The 23,526-nt window shown below is 40.4% G+C and overlaps 1 protein-coding gene across 1 annotated transcript in view; it reads right to left on the bottom strand.

Moving 5' to 3' along the window:
* NCEH1 (neutral cholesterol ester hydrolase 1) overlaps window positions 1–15,045 on the bottom strand; it is a 66,299-nt gene extending 51,254 nt beyond the window's left edge. The window contains exon 1 of the mRNA XM_082624734.1: window positions 14,539–15,045. Within this exon, the coding sequence (XP_082480860.1) occupies window positions 14,539–14,676 (138 nt within the window). The 5' untranslated portion in view covers window positions 14,677–15,045. The remainder of the gene's footprint in view (window positions 1–14,538) is intronic.
* Between the last annotated feature and the right edge of the window lie 8,481 nt (window positions 15,046–23,526).

Below are 23,526 nucleotides of genomic sequence, written 5' to 3'. Positions count from 1 at the left end.
CGGGGTGTTCCTTGACTTTTTCTTTCCCCTTGTTTTTTATTTTTTAAATATACATTTTTATTTTTTAATATATATTTACTTCTTTAATGTACTAAGTAGTTATATATTTATAATTATCATTTATATTTATAGATAAACCTATTTAGTACCTCAGTAATATCTATCAGTAACTTCCATCTCAGGTTTTTTAATCGCAAGTTATAAAGGATATTCTGGCTATCTCCTGTCATAAGTGATAGCTCAATAACAACATTGCCTAAGGCAAACATTAGTTTTGGCAGACATCCTTGAAGTCATTCCAATGAAGAGGCTACAGGTTGAGACACTGAAATGTAAAAGCCACTGTTGCCTGGAAGCACATTTTGTGGCTGATCCACTGAGAGGTCAGGAAGCAGAGCGGATGGGCTTGATTCCACCCTCAGATTCCTCATTTCTCATGAGAATTTGACACAGATGACAACCCGCTCCTAGGGGAGCTCTTCAGTGGTTTTTGGTTTCTTTGACACTCTTGTTTCCCCAGTTTTCCTTTGTTCTCTGATTGCTCCATTTCCTCTGCTGGCTCTGCCTCTTCTCCTCAACTCTAAAACTTATTCAACACTGTTTCCTTAGGGGACTTTCATGTCTTTAGGGGATTTCAGTTACCAGTGACCTGCCAACAAATTTCTCCATATTTCCTGGACTTTCCATTATATAATTATTTGCCACATATTTTTGGCTCAGTGTTGTAGCTCCAGGAAGGCCAAGTGCTATTTGTTGTGTGAATTGCTATAACCCCAGTGCCCAGCACCTAATGATTGCTCAATTAAACAGGTGATAGAGGCCATGGTGAATTTTTTCTATTATGGTGGTCAGCTGAAGACACCTGCCTTTAGTATTCTTAGAGGTCAATGTCATATTTTCTAAGGTTATAGGCCAGATCTCTGGGCCCAACAGATGGCAATCATTTGAGCAAATCCAAAGCCCTTTGTTTAGGAAAGTATTAACCCTTAAGTAAAGTGCTTCTTTACTACCTTCACATTGTGGCATACGGCTCACCATCAGGGCAGAATTCAAGTAAAGCACTTTAATTTATATAACAAAATGTCATGTCATCAACTGTACCTTAGGTACCTAAAGTCTAAAGAACTCTTTTCAGGTGACACATATTATTCTAAAATGAATTGATACCTTGGCAGAGTCTGATGAAGATCTTTGACATAAGACAATGATAGTCTAAAAGACATTCAATTTCTTTAGCTTTTAGAGCACTAACTTCACGGCCAGACTGCTTGAATTAGCGTTCTAGCTCCGGGAGTATGATCTGGGCAAGTTACTTAACCCCTCTGTGCCTCAGTTTCTTCATTCCTAATATAGGAATAATAGTACTTACCTCACAGGGTTGTTATAAAGATTGAATTAATATATATGTGAAATGGTTAGACCGTATGAGTTAGCTATGATGACGATGACTCATCTATCCAGTTAGAACATCAGCAAACTAAGCCCATGGACTCCAAACTTTTAACTGCAGGAAGAGGTTTTTAGTTCTTGCTGTATACCAGTCACTGTGCTAAGAATTTTATATACACAATTACATTTAATCCATATAACAAGCCTTGAGGGAGGCACTGTCATTATCCCACTTTTATAGATAAGGAAACTAAAGCTTAGAGAGTTTAAGTAACTTGCCCAATTAGTCTCACGACTAGTAAGTGCTCAAGTCACGATTTAAGCCCAGTAGCCATAGCCAACAGCAGTCCAGGTGAAAAAGATCTACAGCTGTATAGAAATCCACAAACCTGAGAGCAGTGGCTGATTGACAAGAATGATGGTGAAAATTAACAATAAAAAAACTGCATATTACTATTGGAGTATACTGTAGACAATTGCCAAAAATCAGACTTGGACCAAATATATTTCTTATGTGACAGGTACCGTTCCAAGTGTTTTATGTATTAACTACTGTGTGATGATGATGACAAACGATAAAACTCTGTACACATTATCACATGCAATCTTCACCATAACTTTATGGGCTAAGTATCGTGACCACTTACTAGATCAGGAAACACGCATAGGTTAAATATACTCTTCAAGGTCATACAGCTAGTATAGCTCAAGCCTGGATTTGAGCACAGGTCTTCTTAACCCCAAAATCCATGCTCTTAAACACTATGAAACTGGACCCCCAAATTTAGCAAATATACCATCAGTATCATGAGGTTCAAATAAGGATCTATAGTCAATTAAATATGGGACTCACTAAATATTCTCTCTTTAAAATTCAAAATACATGTTAGTATGGTAGGAATTCTGAAATGTTTCACAGTTAAAAAAGAAATCCTGATTTCTTTAACTCAGCATTTCCTAGTCTTATTTAATCATGGAACACTTTTCAATGTGTAACATATACTAAAACCCTCCAGGACTAAAATTTGTAAGTAGTACATAACACACTCCTTGCCTTCGTGATGCTTGTTCAATGTGGATTACACAAAAGATTTTAGAATGGAGTGCGCAAGTGACAAGGAGAGGAAGGGAGACTGAACAGTCATAACAGGAAGCTGTGGAGTACAGTTGAAAGGGCTGTGGAGTCCAGCAGACCTGGTTCACGGCCAGCCTCCCAGGCAGTCAGTCATGTGTTTGTGAACCAGTTACCCAACCTTGCTGAGCTTCTGTTTCCCTTCTCGTTAAGTGAGGACATTAACTGCTATTTCACAAGGTGGCTGTGTTTATTATTCAATAAATGGATCCATTATTATGCAGATATCTGCCAGTAATCTTATTCTATTAAAAGCAGATCATCTTTTAAAAGCAAAATTGATTTGTCTTGCTAAGAAAGTCAAGGAAGCAGGGATTATTGCTGCTCTGGACTTGCTTCTAACAGGGAAGAACTACGCCATGAAATGGCATAAAGTAGGAATAGTGAAATAAACATCTTGCATTTTAGAAAAGTAGACTTTAGAATGGTCAAGGAAAAGGTAATTTGTGTCCTAGGGCAGAGAAAATATTATGGGACAGGAAGCACAGAAGAGTGTTGGTCAAATTAATTTCTCAGGGGGCAATCTTCAATTATCCATTCTGGAGGAAAAGAGAAAAGTAGAATGATACCAAATGAATGTGGGAATTGGCTAGTGATCTTTTAAGGAGATGGCCTGTAATGATAACTAATGTTTAGCTAGAAACACTTGATTCATTACAAATTCAAAAACAACCATAAATCTACAAAAATATTATGAGGAAGTTAGAAACCCAGAAAACAGCAAGGCTTGCAAAAAAAAAAAAGTTGCAAAGGACAACAAAAAGCCATTTGGGGATAAATTCAGAGTCAGAAGCACAAGAAAGCACCAGGTCTGCCCTTTGGCACAAATGGAGTAACACAGAGGATTGAAAGAAAGCAGAACTATGAATTCCTATTTCCTCTATCATGAATGATCTTCAAGCCTCCCCTCTCAAAAACCCAAAAAACAAAAGCCCTAAAATAGTAAGAGAAAAATTATGTCTAACATAGGTGAGAAAGCTTATGATTTGGTGGGGAGCTTGTACGTAAAGAAATATCAACATTAGGAAAGAAACATACAAGGGCCATAAAAGAAAAACGAAATGCTAGCAGAGTATAACGGAGAGAGAAATTAGGGTTGACTGGGGAAAAAGAGGAAGTTTCCAAAAGAAATGATTTTTGAGTAGGTGTTGAAGGACATGTGGGATGTTGGCTAAAGTAAGAGGGTGGGAGGGCATGTGAGGCAGAGGTGACAACAGGAGGAAAACTGTCAGGATTATCATGGGAACACTGTGAGGCTAGATTCAGCAGCATGGTACCAGGTTGGAGCAGACCCTAAGTGCCAGCTAAGGAACTTAGCACTTTTATTCGGCCACTATCCTAGGGCAGGAATTCCGCCTGGGGGTGATGGATGGGAGCTGGTTCCCTGGAGGGTTAACAGTCAAATCTGGGCAGAACAGGGAGCACAGGAATCACTCCATAACTTTGCGCTGATTATGCTGATCAATGCAAGTCACATAAATGCAGGCTGAGCGTATGTCCAGATTTGTCTGGGAATAGTTCTGGTTTAAAACGGTTGTCCTGGCATGATTACTAACAGCAGCCCCTATCACTCTCAAAAATGTCATGGTTTGGACAATAAATTATGTGGCTACCTAGGTATATGCAACTCGGGGACTATATCTTTGTGTTTAATAGCAGTAGTAATAAACGTGTATTTAAATAGTTACAAACTGTAAGGAAGAGAACTTCCTAACAGGTAGGCTGCTAATGGGTTACAGGTGGGCTATAAGATATTGATGGTTAGGTGTTTCACAAAGGTAAAAACTTAAAACCATTTTTTATAACTTCAAAATTTATCAGAGTTGGCATTCTCTTTGAGAGCCATTTGTATAATTTTCTTTCTGAATCTTGTGAATTCTGTCATTCAAGCCCTTATAGATTCCCCTGGTATTTCCTCCACTTTTTCCTGGCATACAAAAGTCATCAAGTCTCTGACAGGAAAAAAGATTGGGAAACACCAGTGTAGATTAATTTAATGGTAGGAGCTCAAAAAAAAGTCAAGATACAGTGCAGTTGTGGTAAAGTTATCATGAGCATTCCCAAGTGCATGGCCACAGCTATGAGGGGCCTGTCAGAGAACAAGCACCAGGGACAAAAATGGGCAAATCCATCATGGAGGACTTTGTTTTCAGGTCACCCTGGTCCAGCAGTGAGAACATGAAATTAAGAGTCTAAGAATTTTTGGGATTCCCTGGTGGTGTAGTGGTTGAGAGTTCGCCTGCCGATGCCGGGGACACAGGTTCGTGCCCCGGCCTGGGAGGATCCCACATGCCGCGGAGCGGCTGGGCCCATGAGCCATGGCCACTGAGCCTGCGCGTCTGGAGCCTGTGCTCCGCAGCGGGAGAGGCCACAACAGTGAGAGGCCCGCGTACCGCAAAAAAAAAAAAAAAAAGAGTCCAAGAATTTTTATTCTAGTTCTGTTTTGCCACTATAGCTAATCATTTGACCTTGGGGATATCATTGACCCTTCCTGAACCTGTTTCCTCACTTGACAAATGGAAATAACGAATGCCAGCCAGTTATTCATTGTAAAAATAAAATGAGATTATGTAAGGGAAACCCTTTGTAAAACCTGGAGTGCTATATACATATAAGGTATAAGAAAAAATTATGTTCTTTAGGGTCTCATTTCTATTAGGGTTAGCCTCCTCCTCCTCTTACCCGTGAGCCTGTGGGGTTTCCTTGGTAGGATCAATCCTCCTCGCACTCCACACACATTCATTCCCACCACTCCCACCACCACCCGTTCACTGACCTCTGCCAAATCCATGTCTCGAGCCCAGCTGTCTCTCTCTCTCTCTCACTCCCAAGCTCTGGTCTTTATATGCAAACTATTTATGAACAGCTATCCTTAAACCAGTCCCATGGACACTTCAAAGCAAGGTGCCAAACTCTATTACCTTCACCCTCAGATATGCTCCTTTTCCTAATCAGGGTCATCATCACCATTCACCCAGTTACTCCAGAGTCTGTCCCAAGAGTCATCTTTGACTCCTTTCTCTCCTTCACTCCATATTAGCCTCCCACACTCCCTCCATCAGCAACTCTGGTCAGCCTCACTCCAAACCAGTCCCATTTTATTAGTTCATGCCCTCCCCTCTTACCTGGATAATTGCTTCCAAGTGGTCTTTTGCCCTCATTTGGTTTCTTAAACTCTAGTCTCTATACTGCCACTGAGAAAGACTGTTCTCAAACACAGATCTGAGCATGTGATTTCCCTACTAAAAATCTTTTTCAGTGGCTCCTTTCTTGGCCCACAGAGCCCTTCATTACCTGGCTGGTGCTTCCTTCCTACCTTATCTCTCTGACTTCTGAGTTTTATGCTCCAGCCACTCTGAACCACTTTTAGAGACTTAGCTTGTACCATCCTCTCCCATTGGAACAATCCCTTTGGTTAGACTGCCTTTTTCACCCTCCTTTCTCTCCCTCTTCTCTTCCCCACCTCTTCCACTCAGCTAGATCTTACGGAAAGTCAACCTAGCACAATGGTTGAACTCTTGAACTCACAGTAAGACAGGCTCGAGTTGTATTGTGACTCCACCTCTTATAAGCTTTGTTATCATGAGCAAGTTACTTTTCTTTACAGTTCATTTCCCTCCCTTGTAAGATAAGGAAAATAAGAATGTCCATCTCATAGAATTATAGCATAGATTAAATGAATTGCATGTAAAGCACATAGCACAGTATCTGGCACAGAGTAAATGCTGAGTTATATCCTTAATAGATGTTATTTTTACCATAAATGCTCAACCTTGATAATTCACAGTAGATATCAATGTGAAAGGGAGACATCTGTTCCTAATGCCCAGGTCAACATTAGATGTCCTTTTTAAAGCTCCTATAGCAACCCCCAAATGCCTCCATCATAACTCTTCCTCTATCAGTCCAGTGCACAATCTGTAACTGTCAGTAGGTTTATCTCCCTTCATTGGACTATAAACTTCTCCAGATTAGGTGTGTGTCTTACTCTGTTTCACCAACTCCTAGCATTAGGGTTCAGTTAATATTCATTGAATTAATGATGACTTCTGAATTTTAATTTTGTTAAGGATAGGATATTAAAGTAGGATTTTAATTTCATTTTGGAAACACTGAAAGATAGATTGTTAAAATTTCATAATAAGACAGATTAGGTAGGGAATATAGCTAGGTTTGCCACTTGGAAATTTAATTATATGTCTTAATTCTTTATAAATATAAATGAAGAAGAAAATAAGTGATAGTTCCCATATAGTTTCACTTGGCAGTAAAAGTAAAAATATGCTCACTAATTTAAAAGAAGTAATTGTGCATTAATAGAATGTTTAAGAACAATTATTACACTTTCACACCTCACAGAAATGTTTTCATATCAAGCTCAAGCCACATGTTAGAAATAGGATGTCCCATTAAAATAAAGTAATAATGATGGCATTTCTGTGCTCAGGGCCATATTTGTAGAGTTCTGGGAAAAATAAAAAGGAGAATTATAAATTAGGTATTGTCTTACACGCTTGTAGCTGATTCAATCTGACCTTGATATTTGATTGGATTCACCAGCAGGTACTGTCTACCGAGACCAACTCATACTGAGCACCTGTCAGAACTAATGCTGATTAAATACTGTGCCCTTAAGCTATTCTTAAAGCCATTCTGCTGCCAGATGTTTAAAGAAAATCCCATTAAATCAGCTAAAAATTGTGTTTAGTGAAACCTCTAATTTACATGAAGAAATATGTATCAAGGCAAATATAGAAGGCAGTAAGCAAAAGTTATTATTTACTAATGTTTTAAAGTTAAATTTACGTGACAATAGTAAACATTCCAATTCATGAATGGTTATAAAAAAGGTTACCAAGTTGGAATTCTGCATGGCATCCAGCTGAGCTGTCATTTAAACCATACCCACACAGTCCAAAGGCCCATGCACAGAGAATTCAGGTGAGGTCACATTAGATTTCAACAAGTTTGGAGATATTTTACAGGATGGAAAACCTTGCTCAACTAGTCCAAAAGCACTGCCATTTATAAGAAATAAATAAAGTCAGCAGAAATGCCAGGTTCAATAATGTCTTTTATATTATGTCATCAAAAAGATACGTAGGGTAAGAACTAGAAAGCTAGGAAATGATCGAGGTAAGACAAGCCACACTCTGGCTCTGAATTCTTTTGAGATACCATTATTACCTTTAGTCACCATGTTTATCACCCCTCTGAACTGTACATAACCACTCCCTCCTATGAACTTCTGAAACACTTGTCAGCTCTTGCTTTTTTTACATTTTATTTTATTTATTTATTTATTTTGGTTGTGTTGAGTCTTAGTTGTGGTACATGGGATCTTCAATGCAACACGCAGGATCTTTCATTGCAGCACGCGGACTTCTCTCCAGTTGTGGTGCAAGGGCTCCAGAGCGCATGGGCTCTGTAGTTTGTGGCACACAGGCTCTCTAGTTGAGGGATGGGCTCAGTAGTTGCAGCGCACGAGCTTAGTTGCCCCGCAGCATGTGGGATCTTAGATCCCCAACCAGAGATCAAACCCGAGTCCCCTGCATTGGAAGGTGGGCTCTTAACCACTGGACTACCAGGGAAGTCCCTTGCCTTTTTAATAGCTGTATATTAACATGGCTTCTCATCGTACTAGGCAGCAATTTCTTGTAGGTCAGACTCAAACAGTAAGCTTTCAATCTGTGTTACATCTAAGTGACTGAGCGTGAAGCCTGCTATCGTGATAGCTGTCAAAGGATCCAGGATGTGTTTTTAAAAGAAATGTATATATAGGGTTGGCCAAAAGGTTCTTTTGTTCAGCTTTTCCATAAGATGGCTCTAGTAGCGCTAAGTTGTCTTTAACTTCACTCGAAACAATTTTGTTAGACTGTATTGTGACAGCTGTCATATCAGCGTGAATTTTGAAAAAACTTATCAAAATTGGTGAATTTTCCTTTTAATATTGAAGATGGAAGAAGAAAAGCAGCACTTTCAGCATATTATGCTTTATTATTTCAAGAAAGGTAAATATGCAACTGAAACACAAAAAAAGATCTGTGCAGTGTATGGAGAAGGTGCTGTGACTGATCAAACACGTCAAAAGTGGTTTTCAAAGTTTCGTGGTGGAGATTTCTCACTGGATGATGCTCCACGGTTAGGTAGACCAGTTGAAGTTGATAACAATCAAGTCAAGACATTAATTGAAAACAATCAATGTTATACCACATGGGAGACAGCTGACATACTCAAAATATCCAAATCAAGCACTGAAAATCATTTGCACCAGCTTGGTTTTAATTGCTTTGATGTTTGGGTTCCACATAAGTTAAGTGAAAAAGAACCTTCTTGACCATACTTCTGCATACAATTCTCTACTTAAACCTAATGAAAACGTTCCATTTTTAAAACAAATTGTGACGGGCGATGAAAAGTGGATACTGTACAATAATGTGGGATGGAAGAGATCGTGGGGCAAGGGAAATGAACCACTACCAACCACATCAAAGGCCGGTCTTCATCCAAAGAAGGTGATGTTGTGAATACGGTGGGATTGGAAAGGAGTCCTCTATTATGAGCTCCTTACGGAAAACCAAACAATTAATTCCAACAAGTACTGCTCCCAATTAGACCAACTGAAAGCAGCACTGGACGAAAAGCATCCAGAATTAGTCAACAGAAAACACATAATCTTCCATCAGGATAAAGCAAGACTGTATGTTTCTTTTATGACCAGGCAAAAACTGTTACAGCTTGGCTGGGAAGTTTGGATTCATCCCCCATATTCACCAGACATTATACCTTCGGATTTCCATTTATTTTGGTCTTTACACAATTCTTTTTTTTAATAAATTTATTTTTTATTTATTTATTTTTGGCTGCATTGGGTCTTCGTTGCTGCGTGCAGGCTTTCTCTAGTTGCATCGAGCAGGGGCTATTCTTCATTGTGGTGTGTGGGCTTCTCACTGCGGTGGCTTCTCTTGTTGCGGAGCACAGGCTCTAGGTGCTTGGGCTTCAGTAGTTGTGGCACGCAGGCTCAGTAGCTGTGGCTCACGGGCTAAGTTGCTCTGCAGCATGTGGGATCTTCCCGGACCAGGGCTCGAACCCATGTCCCCTGCATTGGCAGGCGGATTCTTAACCACTGCCACACCAGGGAAGCCCCAAAATTCTCTTAATGGAAAATTCCCTAGAAGACTGTAAAAGGCACCTGGAACAGTTCTTTGCTCAATAAAGATTAAAAGTTTTGGGAAGATGGAATTATGAAGTTGCCTGAAAAATGACAGAAGGTAGTGGAACAAAACAGTGAATACATTGTTCAATAAAGTTCTTGGTGAAAATGAAAAATGTGTCTTTTATTTTTACTTAAAAACAGAAGGAACTTTTCCCCAATATTTTTGGGAATTCCCTGGCAGTCCAGTGGTTAGGACTCGGTGCTTTCACTGCCTTGGCTGGGGTTCAGTTCCTGGTCAGGGAACTAAGATCCCACAAGCACAGCCAAAAAAAGAAAAAAAAAAAAAAAAACACAAAGAAATCTATTTTCTTCATAGAACAATTACTAAAATATTAATCACATTGATATGCATTGCACATTAATTCTGCTTTAGAAGTAGAAAACTTACTACAAAAAAGTTTTAAATTAATTTCTTATTCCATTTCATTGTAGAAAAACTAGACTATACAGATAGGAAAACTGAAGATATAATCTTATGGCCCAGAAAAAAAACACTATATTTTAAATTATATCCTTTAGCTCTTTCTATACATCTATATATAGATATATAAAACTGTATGTTTTGATAAATAGATATTTTAAATGGGATAACAGCATATATGCTGTTTTGTAGCATTTTCCCACTTAACACACAGTACAAATCATTTGTAGACCATTAAACTTTATTTTTACAACTTAAATTTTTTTACTGCATAGTTTCCAAAATATGAGTTTACCATATTTACTTAAACTCTTATTGTTCTTAAATTCTTTTAAATAACTGCAAAAAAAAGAAGAGAAAAGTTGCTGAATGTTCCCTCATATTTCTCATAAATGGCAGTGCTTTTGGACTAGTTTAAAAAGATTTCTGTACCTGTGAAATGTTTCTATCTTTATAGCTACAGCTTTGACTATATGTATAATTATTTAAAATAAATTCATCCAGAAGGATTTCTGGGTCAAAGAATAAATGCTTCTACAGCTTCTGATGGATATTGCCAAACTGCCCTCAAAAAAGTTGTTAAAATTTACATTTTCTCCAGCAGTGTATACTTCTCAATATCTCTCCCTGTACTGGGATTACCATTTTTAAAAAATCTTTGCTTGCACAGCATTTTGAAATGTCTTCAGAACCTCCCTCAAACTCCCTCCTTTTGTTCTTCTAGTCTCCTGCTGCCCAATCTTCATCTAAACCTCTCTCCACTGTCCTTCCCAGATCTATTTTTGTTTGTGCTTTTCCACTGCTCAAGTCTTACAATGGCTTTGCTATAACACTGAAAGTTGCCTAGCTAGTATTTTATCCCCTTAGACTCTTACAGCCAAAGTATCAACCAACAAATCGGACAAACTAATCCATGCTAATGTTAAGGGGTTCGTTTCCAGCCACATGTGTGAAATGTAACTCGAGCAGTTTAACAAAAATATATTATCTACATCAGCAGTGCATTTTATTTAACTTACAGGGCAGTGGTTCTCAATTTTGCTGCACATTGAAATCACCTTGGGAACTGTTAAAAATACTGCTGCCGGGCTTCCCTGGTGGTGCAGTGGTTGAGAGTCTGCCTGCCGATGCAGGGGACGCGGGTTCGTGCCCCGGTCCAGGAAGATCCCACATGCCGCGGAGCGGCTGGGTCCATGAGCCATGGCTGCTGAGCCTGCGTGTCTGGAGCCTGTGCTCCGCAACGGGAGAGGCCACAACAGTGAGAGGCCCGTGTACCGCAAAAAAAAAAAAAAAAAAAAAAAAAAATACTGCTGCCTGGGACTCATCTCTCAAAGATTCTGAATAAATTTGGTATATTGTGTGACTTGGGCTTTAGGATTTTTGAAGCCTCCCTAGGTGACTCTAATGTAGCATCTGTGTTTGAGATGGCTTAAGAAAGATCCTAAGTAGTTTCTTCTTATGTAATACTGGAGGATGCCAAGGAAGAAAAAGTACAAGGAACATAATCTCAATAATCTGACTCATCTGCAGAAGATAAAGGAGATTAGAAGGGGCAGCTAGGGGTGAATCATTTGCCAATGACAATAGGATAAGAGTAGCATTCACTTTCTTGGCCGCGTGGCATCTTAGTTCCCAGACCAGGGACCAAACCCGCACCCCCTGCAGTGGAAGGGCAGAGTCTTAACCACTGGACCACCAGGGAAGTCCTAAGGCAGTCACATTTCTTGATGCTAGGCAGGTGCCTGCTGTGTTAGGAAGTAGGCCAAGCCTTATGTTTGAAGTATTGATAGCCTTTGTAGTTAAGCTAATCAACTCAAACTAAAATGATTTGGGTAACAAATGTTATGCCATGCAATTTAGTGACAGCATTCCAGGTTTCATTCCAGGAGGTAAACTACTTCCAGTTTGCATTTGCTTTATTGTTTCAACAAAGTTGGGCAGTACCACAGATTTTCCCCACAACCCATAGTGGCCCTTTGGGACAACTCTTAGAAGAATAACTACAACCGGTTCTAGCCATTTAAATACATTATAGCACTCTTACAAAGTAGCTATTAGCCCTATTTTACAAGGAGAGCTGAGGATCAGAGAAGGTTAGTAAATGGGCTAGCCTCAGAGCCAGCAAGTGGCCTGGCTGAGGTGGGATTCAGGGAAGCAGGACTCTTAACTTTAACAGTGATATTCTATTTACTACCAAGTGTCAAGCCATGTTTCCTTTTCCCCAGGACAATTTGAAGTGACATTGGTAAATTGCTTTCCTGGGTAGAATATGCTTCCTTGTGGTTTGAATGATCTTTCTGATATTTTACAGTTCAGAGGACAAGTGATGAGAGCCACTTCTGTGCTAACCCACCTCCGGCCACAGTGTCAAGTAAGGACACTCTGTTACCTTATCTATCTCTGTGACCTGGCATTACAAACATTATCATTCCCAAACACCAGCTGAGAGCATACTCTGCAGAGGACTGTAAGATCCAAAGTCCTTAATGGGTTGGCTGCTTCGTTGGGGAAGAAAAGCTTTTTTCCAAACCTGACTTTTCCCAAATTACTTATGATAGGGAAGATTTCCTTGGTGACCAGAAAAGGAAGAATAATTTCTGTGGCCACCATAGTAGTTTGACTCTTTTTTTTTTCTATTTTTCTTCTTATTATTAGTCATTATTCTTTTTATTGTAGAGGGTCATTTAAGCCACCCAGGTAAATACCATTGTACCCGAGAATCTTTAAAGGGTTTTACTCCCCAGCTACATAATTTCTGGAGGAAGAGAGTGATTGTAGGGCTTCCTGTACAAAAAGTGCCTTTCTTGGAGCCAATGCTAGAGAAGGGAATAGTAATTCTTTCACCACGTCAACACTGTAGTAAGTAAGCAGGAGGGAAGGAAGAGGCTCTATAGCCTCAATGGACCCTACCTAAGAGACAATAGGGGACTTAGGGGTGGAGAACGATGCTGGATTCAAGAAAAGCAAAGTCCTAGGAATGTGCTACAATACCCTAGTTAAGGGACATTTTTTTTTTTTTTTTGCGGTACGCGGGCCTCTCACTGTTGTGGTCTCTCCCGTTGCAGAGCACAGGCTCCGGACGCGCAGGCTCAGAGGCCATGGCTCACAGGCCCAGCCGCTCCGCAGCATGTGGGATCTTCCCGGACCGGGGCACGAACCCGTGTCCCCTGCATGGGCAGGCGGACTCTCAACCACTGCACCACCAGGGAAGCCCAAGGGACTTTTTGATAGGACAAAGCTTCAGAGACTGTGTAATCCTACACACAATTAGAACGGACATAGAAAAGGAACATCGACCCTCTAGGAACATCATGGGGTTTTTTTTTCTCCCTCGTTGTCATTCTTGAGAGGAGTTTACCAAAATAATCCGAGATTAAAGCTCAAGGTTGGGGGAAGGAAGGAGACTCGGTTTTGGAGGAGGGTTAGGATTTTAGATAGAGCAGGATGCTTAGAAATACTGTTCAGTCATAGGGCTCAGCCTTGACTACAGATTGTAGTTTAGATTTTAGATTGTCTGGCACTGAAAATAATGCCTCTTATGTAGAATAAACCAGAAAGTTACATTTTCCTGTCTACGGGGTTAAAGAAATACACACCCGTGACACAGTAGAGAGAACTGTCACCCTGCCAGGGTAAGCCAGGGTATCCTGGCTCAGGCAAAGGTTATCTCCGCGGCAGTTAAAGACAAACTAAATTCTGCAGGGCAGGCAGGAAAGAAATGCATCATGCAAACACCGGCTGCCACTGCCTCTCCAGCCAGCCAGGTCGCCTGGACTCTTTTCTTGGGCTGAGCTGATGAGTGCCACGCATGAAATGCGAGATCTGTGCTGTTCCCCAAGTACTTGGAGGAGCCCAGCCTGCTGCCCCCGGGAATGGGGGGCTCCACTGTCGGGGACACTGGGAGGTCACCCGCGCCCGAGTCTGCTTTTAAGGTGGCTGCACTCCCAGGAACCAGAACCCGTTTTTCCCAGAGCTTTCCTAAAACATTTAACTCACTCTCTGCCGCCCTCTATAGGAGAACAAAAATGGAGGAGGGGTGGTTTATAAAAGGCTGGAAGATCCGTTTCTGGCGCTGCAAACCAAGAAAGAGGGGGACATTTAGGAAAGACGAAGGATTAAACAGTCGTCAAATTCTATTCAAGAACTTCACCTTCTCCATTACCAACACAGACTAAGAGACACACATAGACCTAACCCTCTGCTAGCAAAGAGGCGAATGCGACACCCTGAAAACGTCAGCCTGAACCACCTTAAAAAGCGATCGCCTCATTGCGTTAGAAAAATTTGTATTCTCGTGAGACAAGGTCCGGAAATTCTGTTTCCCTCTTTAAACATTGCTTAAGAGAAGGGAGAGAGAATCATCACTGGGCTACGTCTCACCACTTGCTGTGCGCTCCGGAAAGTGGCGTCCAGCAGCATCAGCTTCCAGGGGTCGGACACGGAGCTTGGCAGGGGGATGTAGATGTAATAGGCGGCCAGCGCCACCAGGGCGGTAAGCAGGACACACGACGACCTCATCCTCCCCCGGATCGGCTGGCCTGCCGGGTTGACGAGGAGGAAAGTGCAATGCCACCAAAGACCTCAAGCAAGTTTCTGCAAGGGCCAGGCGCTCATTCACCGGTTTCTTACATGTCCAGGAGCCAATCAGAGGCGGCGTCGGGAGGAAGTCGGAGCGCCGACGTGCCCCCTCCACTGTGTCCTTGCAAGTGTTGCAGACACTTCAGGTTTGAGAAAGCTCTGGGGCTGTGCTGGGCGCAGAACAGCGCACTCAGGAGGACACAGGTGTGTATTGCACCCTTGTGACCAAGGGCTCCCTCCTGAAGGTTCCCAAACGGAAACACGCCCGGAATAGTTTCGGTGTGATGAGTTTCTGTCTGTCCAAACTACGTGGGCCAGTCTGACTCAAAATGGAGTCCGATGTGAGAAAGATAATAAAATGATAATGATAAAAATCCACTGTCTTCAGCCAGATTTGCAATGGAATGTAAATTCTAGCTGTTATGTGGTGAGAGAAGGTAACAAATTCTTATAGCTGAAGCAATGCTAAGCCAGTAGTATATCTAGCACCCAAATCTTGGTTTCCAGATCTCATTCTCCAATAAAAGGAATCATGACTCTTTCCATGGCACCATGGAGAAAAGCCTGATTATAGGGCTGGGACAGGTAAAGTACAGGATGAACCTGTTGTTCTGTAAGATAAAGAAGTGCTAAAAAATGATGGGAACTGGTCAAAAGGACACAGGTGGCAGCTTGAAGGGTCTCCCCGTGGCTAAAGCTGGGATAATTTTAGCATCAAAATAAATAATAATGGATTACAAACCATTGAATAAAATAAATATCTAGGAGTCTATACTAATATAAATAAATAGGGAAACACCACGTGAAAAAAATTCTTTCAAGTGGGTCGGTGGTAGCAGAAAAGGCATTTGAATCCAGATTTCCTATTAAAGATGGGGTAGGGAAGGGGATATAGAATGAGAGAGATAAAGAGAGAGAGAGATAGAGAGGGGGAGTGAGAGAAACTTCACCAGCAGAATTACAACCAGAGATCCAGAAGAAAAAAACTGGAAGAACTGTTTTAAGGAGGTGGTTAGAGAATAACTCCAAACTTATTGATCGAGGCCTTAAAACACCTGGTACATATACTTTTGCAACTTAATATAGTAATTGAAATTTAACCTAATCCAAAGTAATGAAATAATCATAAATTTGGGACCGAAAATGAGATTCTTGGGAGAAAGTTGGCTTCCTATTCAAAGTTTGGAATAAAACATTTATATGAAGGGTACACTTCAATGATGTTTCAAGCCTTCAAGTTTGAGATCATCATTTTATCTTTCTTTGCAGTTACTAGTTAAGCATATAAGTCTAAACAGAAAGAGATATATAAGTTTGTGAGTGAATGTATGTGAGTGAATGTATGCATAAAGTTAGAAGCTAATCTCTACGGGTGATTACAAACAATCCCAGAGCTACCAACCGAATTGACAACTGGATTGATTCACATAATTTTCTTTCAGGTAATCTGTAAAATAATTCAAAGCTTTACCTTGTAGACTTTAATATTTTCTTCCTGGATTTTGATTATATTCATAAAATCATAGATCTCAGAGCTGATGACAAAACAAACAAACAACAACAACCCCACACCTGACCCATCCTTCCATCTTCAGCCAGTAGTTACAAGCTTGGTTTATAGATGAGTCTTTTGAGGCCCAGAGCAGCTTGTTCATAGTCTTCTAGTTTGTAAGTGATAGAACCAATATTCATTTCTCCTGCCTTTCAGTGCTTTGTAGCTTCCCTTCATCAGTGCACTAAGAGATAGAAACCACTATGATTCTCAGTGCTTCTTGTGTAGATCTGAGAGTCTTTATAAAATGAAACCAATCTGAGATAAATTTAAACAGCTTCATCACTTGTTTCTAATACTTCATTCATTCCACAAATATACCTGGTCCACACTAGGAAATAAAGGAGTGGGGGCAAGGCAGTAAGGTCTCTGCTCTTTTTTATTTTGTGTGCTTGGTAGTGATGAAAGTTGTGAGGTGAGAGTAAGGAAAGAGAAAGGAGAGCCAAATAATAGATAAATGATAACAATTAACAGGCATGGAATGCTAACCACAAGCCAGGTTCTGTGGTTAACACTTTGAATGTATTAACTCATTTAGTCTTCACAACAATTCCTATGAAGTATGTGCTCTTCTTATTCTGAAAACAGAAGCACTGAAAGATGAAGTGCTTGCCCCAAGTCACCTAGGTAGTGGGAAGTACAGCTGGGACTTGAGCCCATGGAGTCTGACCCTTGTGCTCATGTGCTTTACTGCTCAACTCTGCTGCCAAGTGGTTAGGATTGGGAAGAAAAAAGAACAGGGTAGTGTGATACCTTGTGGATGCTTTAAACTGGGTGATGAAGGGGACTTCTTTAAGGAGATGCCATTTGAGCTGACAGCTGAATGACTAAGGAGACAGCCATGCAGGAATCTAGAGGGTGGGGAACAAGTGCAGAGGCCCTGAGGTGTTATGAGGTCAGGGAACAGAGACAGCGCTGGAGAGGTAGGGGTCATGTGCAAGGGGCGGGAGAGCAGGCACAGTCAGAGAGGTAGCACGGATGCAGAAGGGTGGATCGTCTAGGACTGTGTGGGTCATGATAAGGAGGTGGCATGGGAAGCCATTGAAGACTTTGCAGCAGGGGAGCAAGAGAATTTGATCTGTATTTGAAAAGAAGCACTCCAGCTGCAGTGTAGAGAACAGGAGGCTTTTTCAGTCATCCAGATCGGAGATGATGGTGGCCTGGATGGGCAGTGTTAACGGTAGGACAGAGAGAAGGGGCAGATTTAGAATACATTTTAGAGATAGGGGAGACAGGACGTACTCACAGATGGTGAAGGGTGATAAAAGGAGAAGAGTCAATAAAATACTCTGCTTCTAAGGAAATAATGTGTGATTTGATGTTTAGGCAATTGACGTTTCTATTTATACAGAATATCTTAAATTAGTTTTTATTAAGATCTCCTAATTATATGACATAGTAATATCATGGCTTAACAGAATTTTTACTTTTATTACTGGAAATAATTTACCCAAAATGCCATATACTACGCCATGTGAAGTGGGCTTCTTCATCTAAGGACAAGCAGAACTTTAGTTCAGCAAACACTTACTGAGTCCTGCTGTCTACAAAGCACTGTGGTAGGTGCTGTCGTGATAAAAATGGTCCCTTTCCCACAAAACAATGTCCACCCTAGTCAGAGAGAAAGTCAGATAAACTTTTTATTATTTGAAATATACAAATTCCAGAACTATAGAGAGGAGGAAATCATGAGTAGATCTGTTCTAGAAGAGTGAGGAGTAAGAAGACCTACAAGAAAGGTGATGACTGAGCAGACTGGGCAGGTTGGACAGGAGTGTGCAGGTGGATATTAGGTAAGATCATCCCAAGCAGAGAGGAGAGCATACACAAAAGTCCCGAAATGTGGTATGAGCTGCAAGCAGTTCAGGTACTTCTCGGGCATCAAATGCAGGAAGGTGGAGAGATTAACCTGAAGAGTTAGAAAGAGGTCATGCGATGCAGGGCCTGGTGGGTTGTGCCAAGGAGTCTGAACATTATCCCCTAGGCAGTGGGGAGGCACTGGATGATTTACATTAGATCTAGTGACAATGGAGAGGGTATGCGGTCTGGAGGAGAGCAGGGGAAGCTGCTGACAGTGTGTTGTTTCTAAGGTGTCCAAGAAAGATGACACTATTGTAGTTCAGACTCGTAAGAAGTGTTGGTAATGGGGTTGAAGAGTCCGAAGAGATCTAAGAGGTAGAATCAAAAGGACTTGGAGAGGGAAGGAAAAGGTGATTTCCCAGATTTCTTGTTGAAGCAACTGGATAAAGAATGGTGGAAGAGTAAAAGATTTGAGGGAAAATGACAAATTCACTGGGGAGTATTTGGGTTTAAGGTTTCTGTGGAACATCCAAGAAGAGATATTGAGTAGACTCCTAGACAAACAAGTCAGGAGCTCATGGAGAGGTCTAAGCTAGAGATGTAAGTGTGGGAGTCTTCACCCTATAACTGAAGCCCTGACAGTGGAAGAGAGAGAAGCTAAGAGCTTGGGAAGGGTGAAGAAGAAAGCCAGGCCTGAGGGCCTTGACATTTACTGATTAGGAGAAGGAAGAGGACAAGTTGACAACAAAGGCCAAGAAGAAGTGGTCAGAAAGGGGACTGTCTGATCAGCTGAGTAATGATGGATAGTGAAAGTGAGAGAAAATCATTCAGAAATTAAATTTATGGAGTTTCCTAACTGGATTCTTGAAAGGGGAGAGAGAGGATGGAGTCAATAATGACTTCAAAGTTTCTGGTTTGAGTAATGTCATCAACTGACATAAGAAATATTGAATGCAAAGCAGGTTTGAGGGTAAGATGATGAGTTCAGTGCTGTGATGTACTAAGAATTATATTCAGCAACATCCTTATCAATATGATCTAAATTCAGTGTTAAATATTTGATTAAGGTCAAAGCCACTACATGATATGTTGAAGAAAATTAGTTTGTGAATTACTGTATTTATACTGTATGTGCCTAATTTTCATAATCCCTCTACTGATTATGGTTTGAAGCTCATCCTTGATCTTGCCAATTGTGACATTATACTCACTTAAGACAGAAAACCTTGCCTTGTGTTCAAAGAACAAAAGGAAGTTTTTCTTTTTTCTTGCAACCATCCTATTATGGTATCATCCAAAGATCTATGACTTCACACACACACACAAAAATCCAGCATGGACCAGCCTATGGCAACTTCACAAAAACAGCCGTGATGCTCCTTAATCGGGAGCATCATATTGCCTCCTCTTCCCATCATAAACACACAACTCAGCGACCACAGTGACATCCAATCTCCCAGTTTCCTGGATCTTGCCCTCAGTAATGTATTAGCTTCCTATTGCTGTTGTAATAAAGTAGCACAAACTGAGTGGCTTAAAACAACAGAAAGTTATAGTCACACAGTTATGGAGTCTAGAAGTCTAAAATCAAGGTGTCAGACATCCATGGTCTCTCTGAAGGCTCTAGGAGACAATACTTCCTTGCCTCGCTCATACTACCTTCTGTGGTTGCTGGCAATCCTCAACGTTCCTTGGATTGTAGATGCATCCAATCTCTGCTTCTTGTCTTCACATGACTGTCCCCCTGTGTACAGGTCTTTGTGTCTCATCTTCTTATAAGGACATCGGTCATATTGGATTAAGGGTCCTTTCTATCTCAGTGTGACCTCATCTTAACTAATTACATCTGCAACAACCTTATTTCTAAATGAGGTCATAGGCTGAGGTACTGGGAAGGAAGAGAATTTGGGATGGGTGTGTGACACTATTCAATCCAGTATGGTAACCAAGAGTCAGATGAGTAATGGAAGCACATTGGCTGGGCATCCTGCCCCTTCTCCCACAGTGGCTGTTCACGTGGTTCCCAGGCCTCCTGAGATAGTTTGGGCAGTTCCTATACAGGTGATGTTCCCCTTGCTCATCTTCTGAAGCTCAGTCTTTTGTCTTTGGATTGACACCTAATCTAATAACTAATTCAGACTGATGGGAATAGGGGTGGGGTGAGGGTAGGGGATGTATAGAAACTTTCCTTATAATTGACTGACGGCCTCTTGGAAGTAATACTTCCTTTGCTTTCTAACTCAAAACTGTCCGGTTCAGATTTCAGGCTGATAGAAGAAGAGTATATGTGGGGAGGATCATGGCCAGTGGTGATGGCTGTTTGCAGAAACATGGCCGTGGCACTGCTCAAAGAATCTACAGCGTGCATGCGCGTTCACGTGCGCGCGCGCGCACACACACACACACACATCTTCTAAAATAAGATAGAAATTTAAAAATCAGAAGGTAAATAAGGTCAGTAGAAAACATGAGACCATTTTTTTAAACCAGCATTTGGTCAGCATTAGCTCAGGTACTCCCAAAGGAGAAAGGTACTCAGCAATAAGATACAAGGTGGGATCTTTGACCAAAGGTATTTCTCATGTAAAGTCAAGCACATTCCATTATCTAAAAACTTCTGTGCTCTCCAAGGAACTGATTGTTATTAAGGTGTCCTTGGTGGATCTATCCACTGGAAAAGGTGTGACCCAGGTAGTTGACTGGGCATGGTTGTTGGTCCTGGGGTGCATCTGATGGAAAGTGGTGAGCTGGAAATCAGGGTTCCAGTCAGTCACCTGTGAATTTGAATATAATCTTCAAATAAATTCCAAAGTTCCTCCCAAGCCTACCAACCTTGGCTGGTCCACTTCTGCCTACTCTGTAACTCACCTAGTGCCCTCCTCACCTGTCCTCTATGCTGCCGCCACACTGGCTTCTTTTCTGTAAGTCACTTCTATGAAGGCTCTTCTGCCTCTGGGTCTTTATTTGTGTCATTCTGTGCCTTTCCTCTACCTGGCACTCTCTGCCCTCTACTTTTCATCCTAGTTGGCCCATTCTTATTATTTACGTATCTGTTTAAATGTCACTTCCTCGGAGTGACAATATCTTACAATGTTAAGCATGTAATACATTTGGACCTTGAAGCTTGTCATAGAAGCACCTTCTGTAACTGCTACCTGATCAGTTAGCAGTTAAGACTCTTACCTTTCTCACAAAGCCAACTTAAAGGACCTACCTCTGGGTAAAGGGGATGAGTTAGACAGAAAGTTATGTTATTGGATATTTGTATCCTGAAGAAACCTGTTTTAAAGTAATTTTCAATATTTCTGAAATACTAACATGATTTTCTGATTTCAGAATCTTGTTTCGGAAAGATTATTGAATATTTGCCTGCTTAAAAGCTAGCCTTTTAGTTGGGTTCTGGTTAAGTATCTTTTCTCCATTTTCCTTTTTTTTTTCAGATTTTCAGATTGACGCAAACGACTGTGGGTAACACATTTAAGGCTTATATTCCTTTAAACCCTGAGAAAATGATCTCATAGTTCTTGATATAAAGTAGCTCCTTCCATTTTATGTGTGCATTCATGGTCTATGCATGAAACTATGTAGAAAGGAATTGATAATATTTAAACTTATATAATATCACAATATGTTACAATTCCCTTATTATCTTTGGACATAGATGTCATTTATTTTCAAAATCTGTAGACATTTACTGGTGACCTACTAAGTATTGAACACTGTTGCATTCTTGGGAATGGGATAATATCCCTGCAGGGAAGGAGTTCTCAGTCTAGTAGGAAAGAAAATAAATAAACAGAAGAAAACTTGCTAAGTGCTATAGGAGAGGTGTAGAAAGAATATCTGAGTAGAAGTACACAGACAAGGGCAGAAAGGCATATGCAAGCATATTGTGTAATCAAAGGTTTGGGTGCAAGAGCATGACACTTTCAAGGAGCAACTTCTGTTGATTTTATGAATCATATAAACAAGTCTGTTTTTAACTGAACTACTGGTGGGACCCGAGTTAGTGATTTAAAATCATAATTCATTTCAGTGATTTAATTGCATTTATGTAAATCATTGATAGCATAATCAGTGTATACTTCTCAGGAATAAATGATTTATATTGATAAAAATATGTTTTGTAATAACTAGCTATTAAAAATGTCTACTGGCAAAGTAGTCAAGATGACATTTTAATTTTAGCAACTAGATATGTTAAAAGTAAATCAAGTGAGTTATGTATACAGTTAGGTTTCTCTACTGCCTCGTGGTTTTTAAATACTCATCTTGGAAAAATAAACTATTGATTAGATCTATTGGGCATTTACTTTTGTTAGTTCTGTAGCATATTCCCAGAAAGTTATTCTTTTTAAAAATTTGAACCCAAATTAAAGTTATTACCTACTCCGGTGCCTTCTCTAAGCCCTATATCCAGGTCTCTTCTCAGTTCTAGGCACATAGTTGAAGTTCAATATATGTTATAGCTGGTAAAGTCTAATATTTAGATCTGAAAGCCTGACTGTGAAAAAGAGATCATTAATAGGTAAGAACTTACATATGCCATCTTATCAATTGTTTCCTGGATGCTTTGCAGTTGCCTTGTTCCTTTCTTCTGCTCTTGCTGCCTTCCTTTGTGAACTAATGATTTTCTGTATTGGTATGCTTTTATTCTCTTCTCCTTATCTTTTGTGAATTCACTTTAGGTTTTTGCTGCATGGTTACCATGAGGCTTACATAAAATATAAACATAACAGTCTATTTTATGCAGGTAACAACTTAACTTTGATTGCATACAAAATCTCTACCCTTTACTCCTCCCCTCTTATATTTTTGATGTTACAATTCACTTTTTAAAATATTGTATATTTATTAACAAATTATTGTAGCTATAGTTATTTTTAATACTCTTGTCTTCTAACCTCTATACTAGAGTTAAGTGTTTAACACTCCACCATATTACAGTATTAGAGTTTTCTGAATTTGACTACATACTTACCTTTAGCAGTGTGTTGTATATCTTCATACGTTTCATGTTATTAATCATCATCCTTTCATTTCCGCATGAAGACCTTCTTTCAGCATTTCTTGTAAGGAAGGTCTAGTAGTGATGAATTCCCTCAGCTTCTGTTTGTCTAGGAAAATATTCATCTCTCCTTCATTTCTGAAGGACAGCTTTGCCAGGTAAAGTACTCTTGGTTGGCAGTTTTCTTTCTGCACTTTTAATATATCATTTTACTCTCTTCTGGCTGGTAAGGCTCCTGCTGAAAAGTCTACTAATAGCCTTTTGAGGGTTTCCCTTTTTCCCTCTGCTTTTAAGATTTTCTTTGTCTTTGATTTTTGACACTTTTTTTTTTTTTTTTTGCGGTACGCGGGCCTCTCACTGTTGTGGCCTCTCCCGTTGCGGAGCACAGGCTCCGGACGCGCAGGCTCAGCGGCCATGGCTCACGGGCCCA

Source organism: Mesoplodon mirus, assembly GCF_964341445.2.
Source record: "Mesoplodon mirus genome assembly, chromosome: 6".
In the NCBI taxonomy this organism is placed as follows: Eukaryota; Metazoa; Chordata; class Mammalia; order Artiodactyla; family Ziphiidae; genus Mesoplodon; species Mesoplodon mirus.
This window is presented reverse-complemented; position numbering and strand designations above follow the sequence as displayed.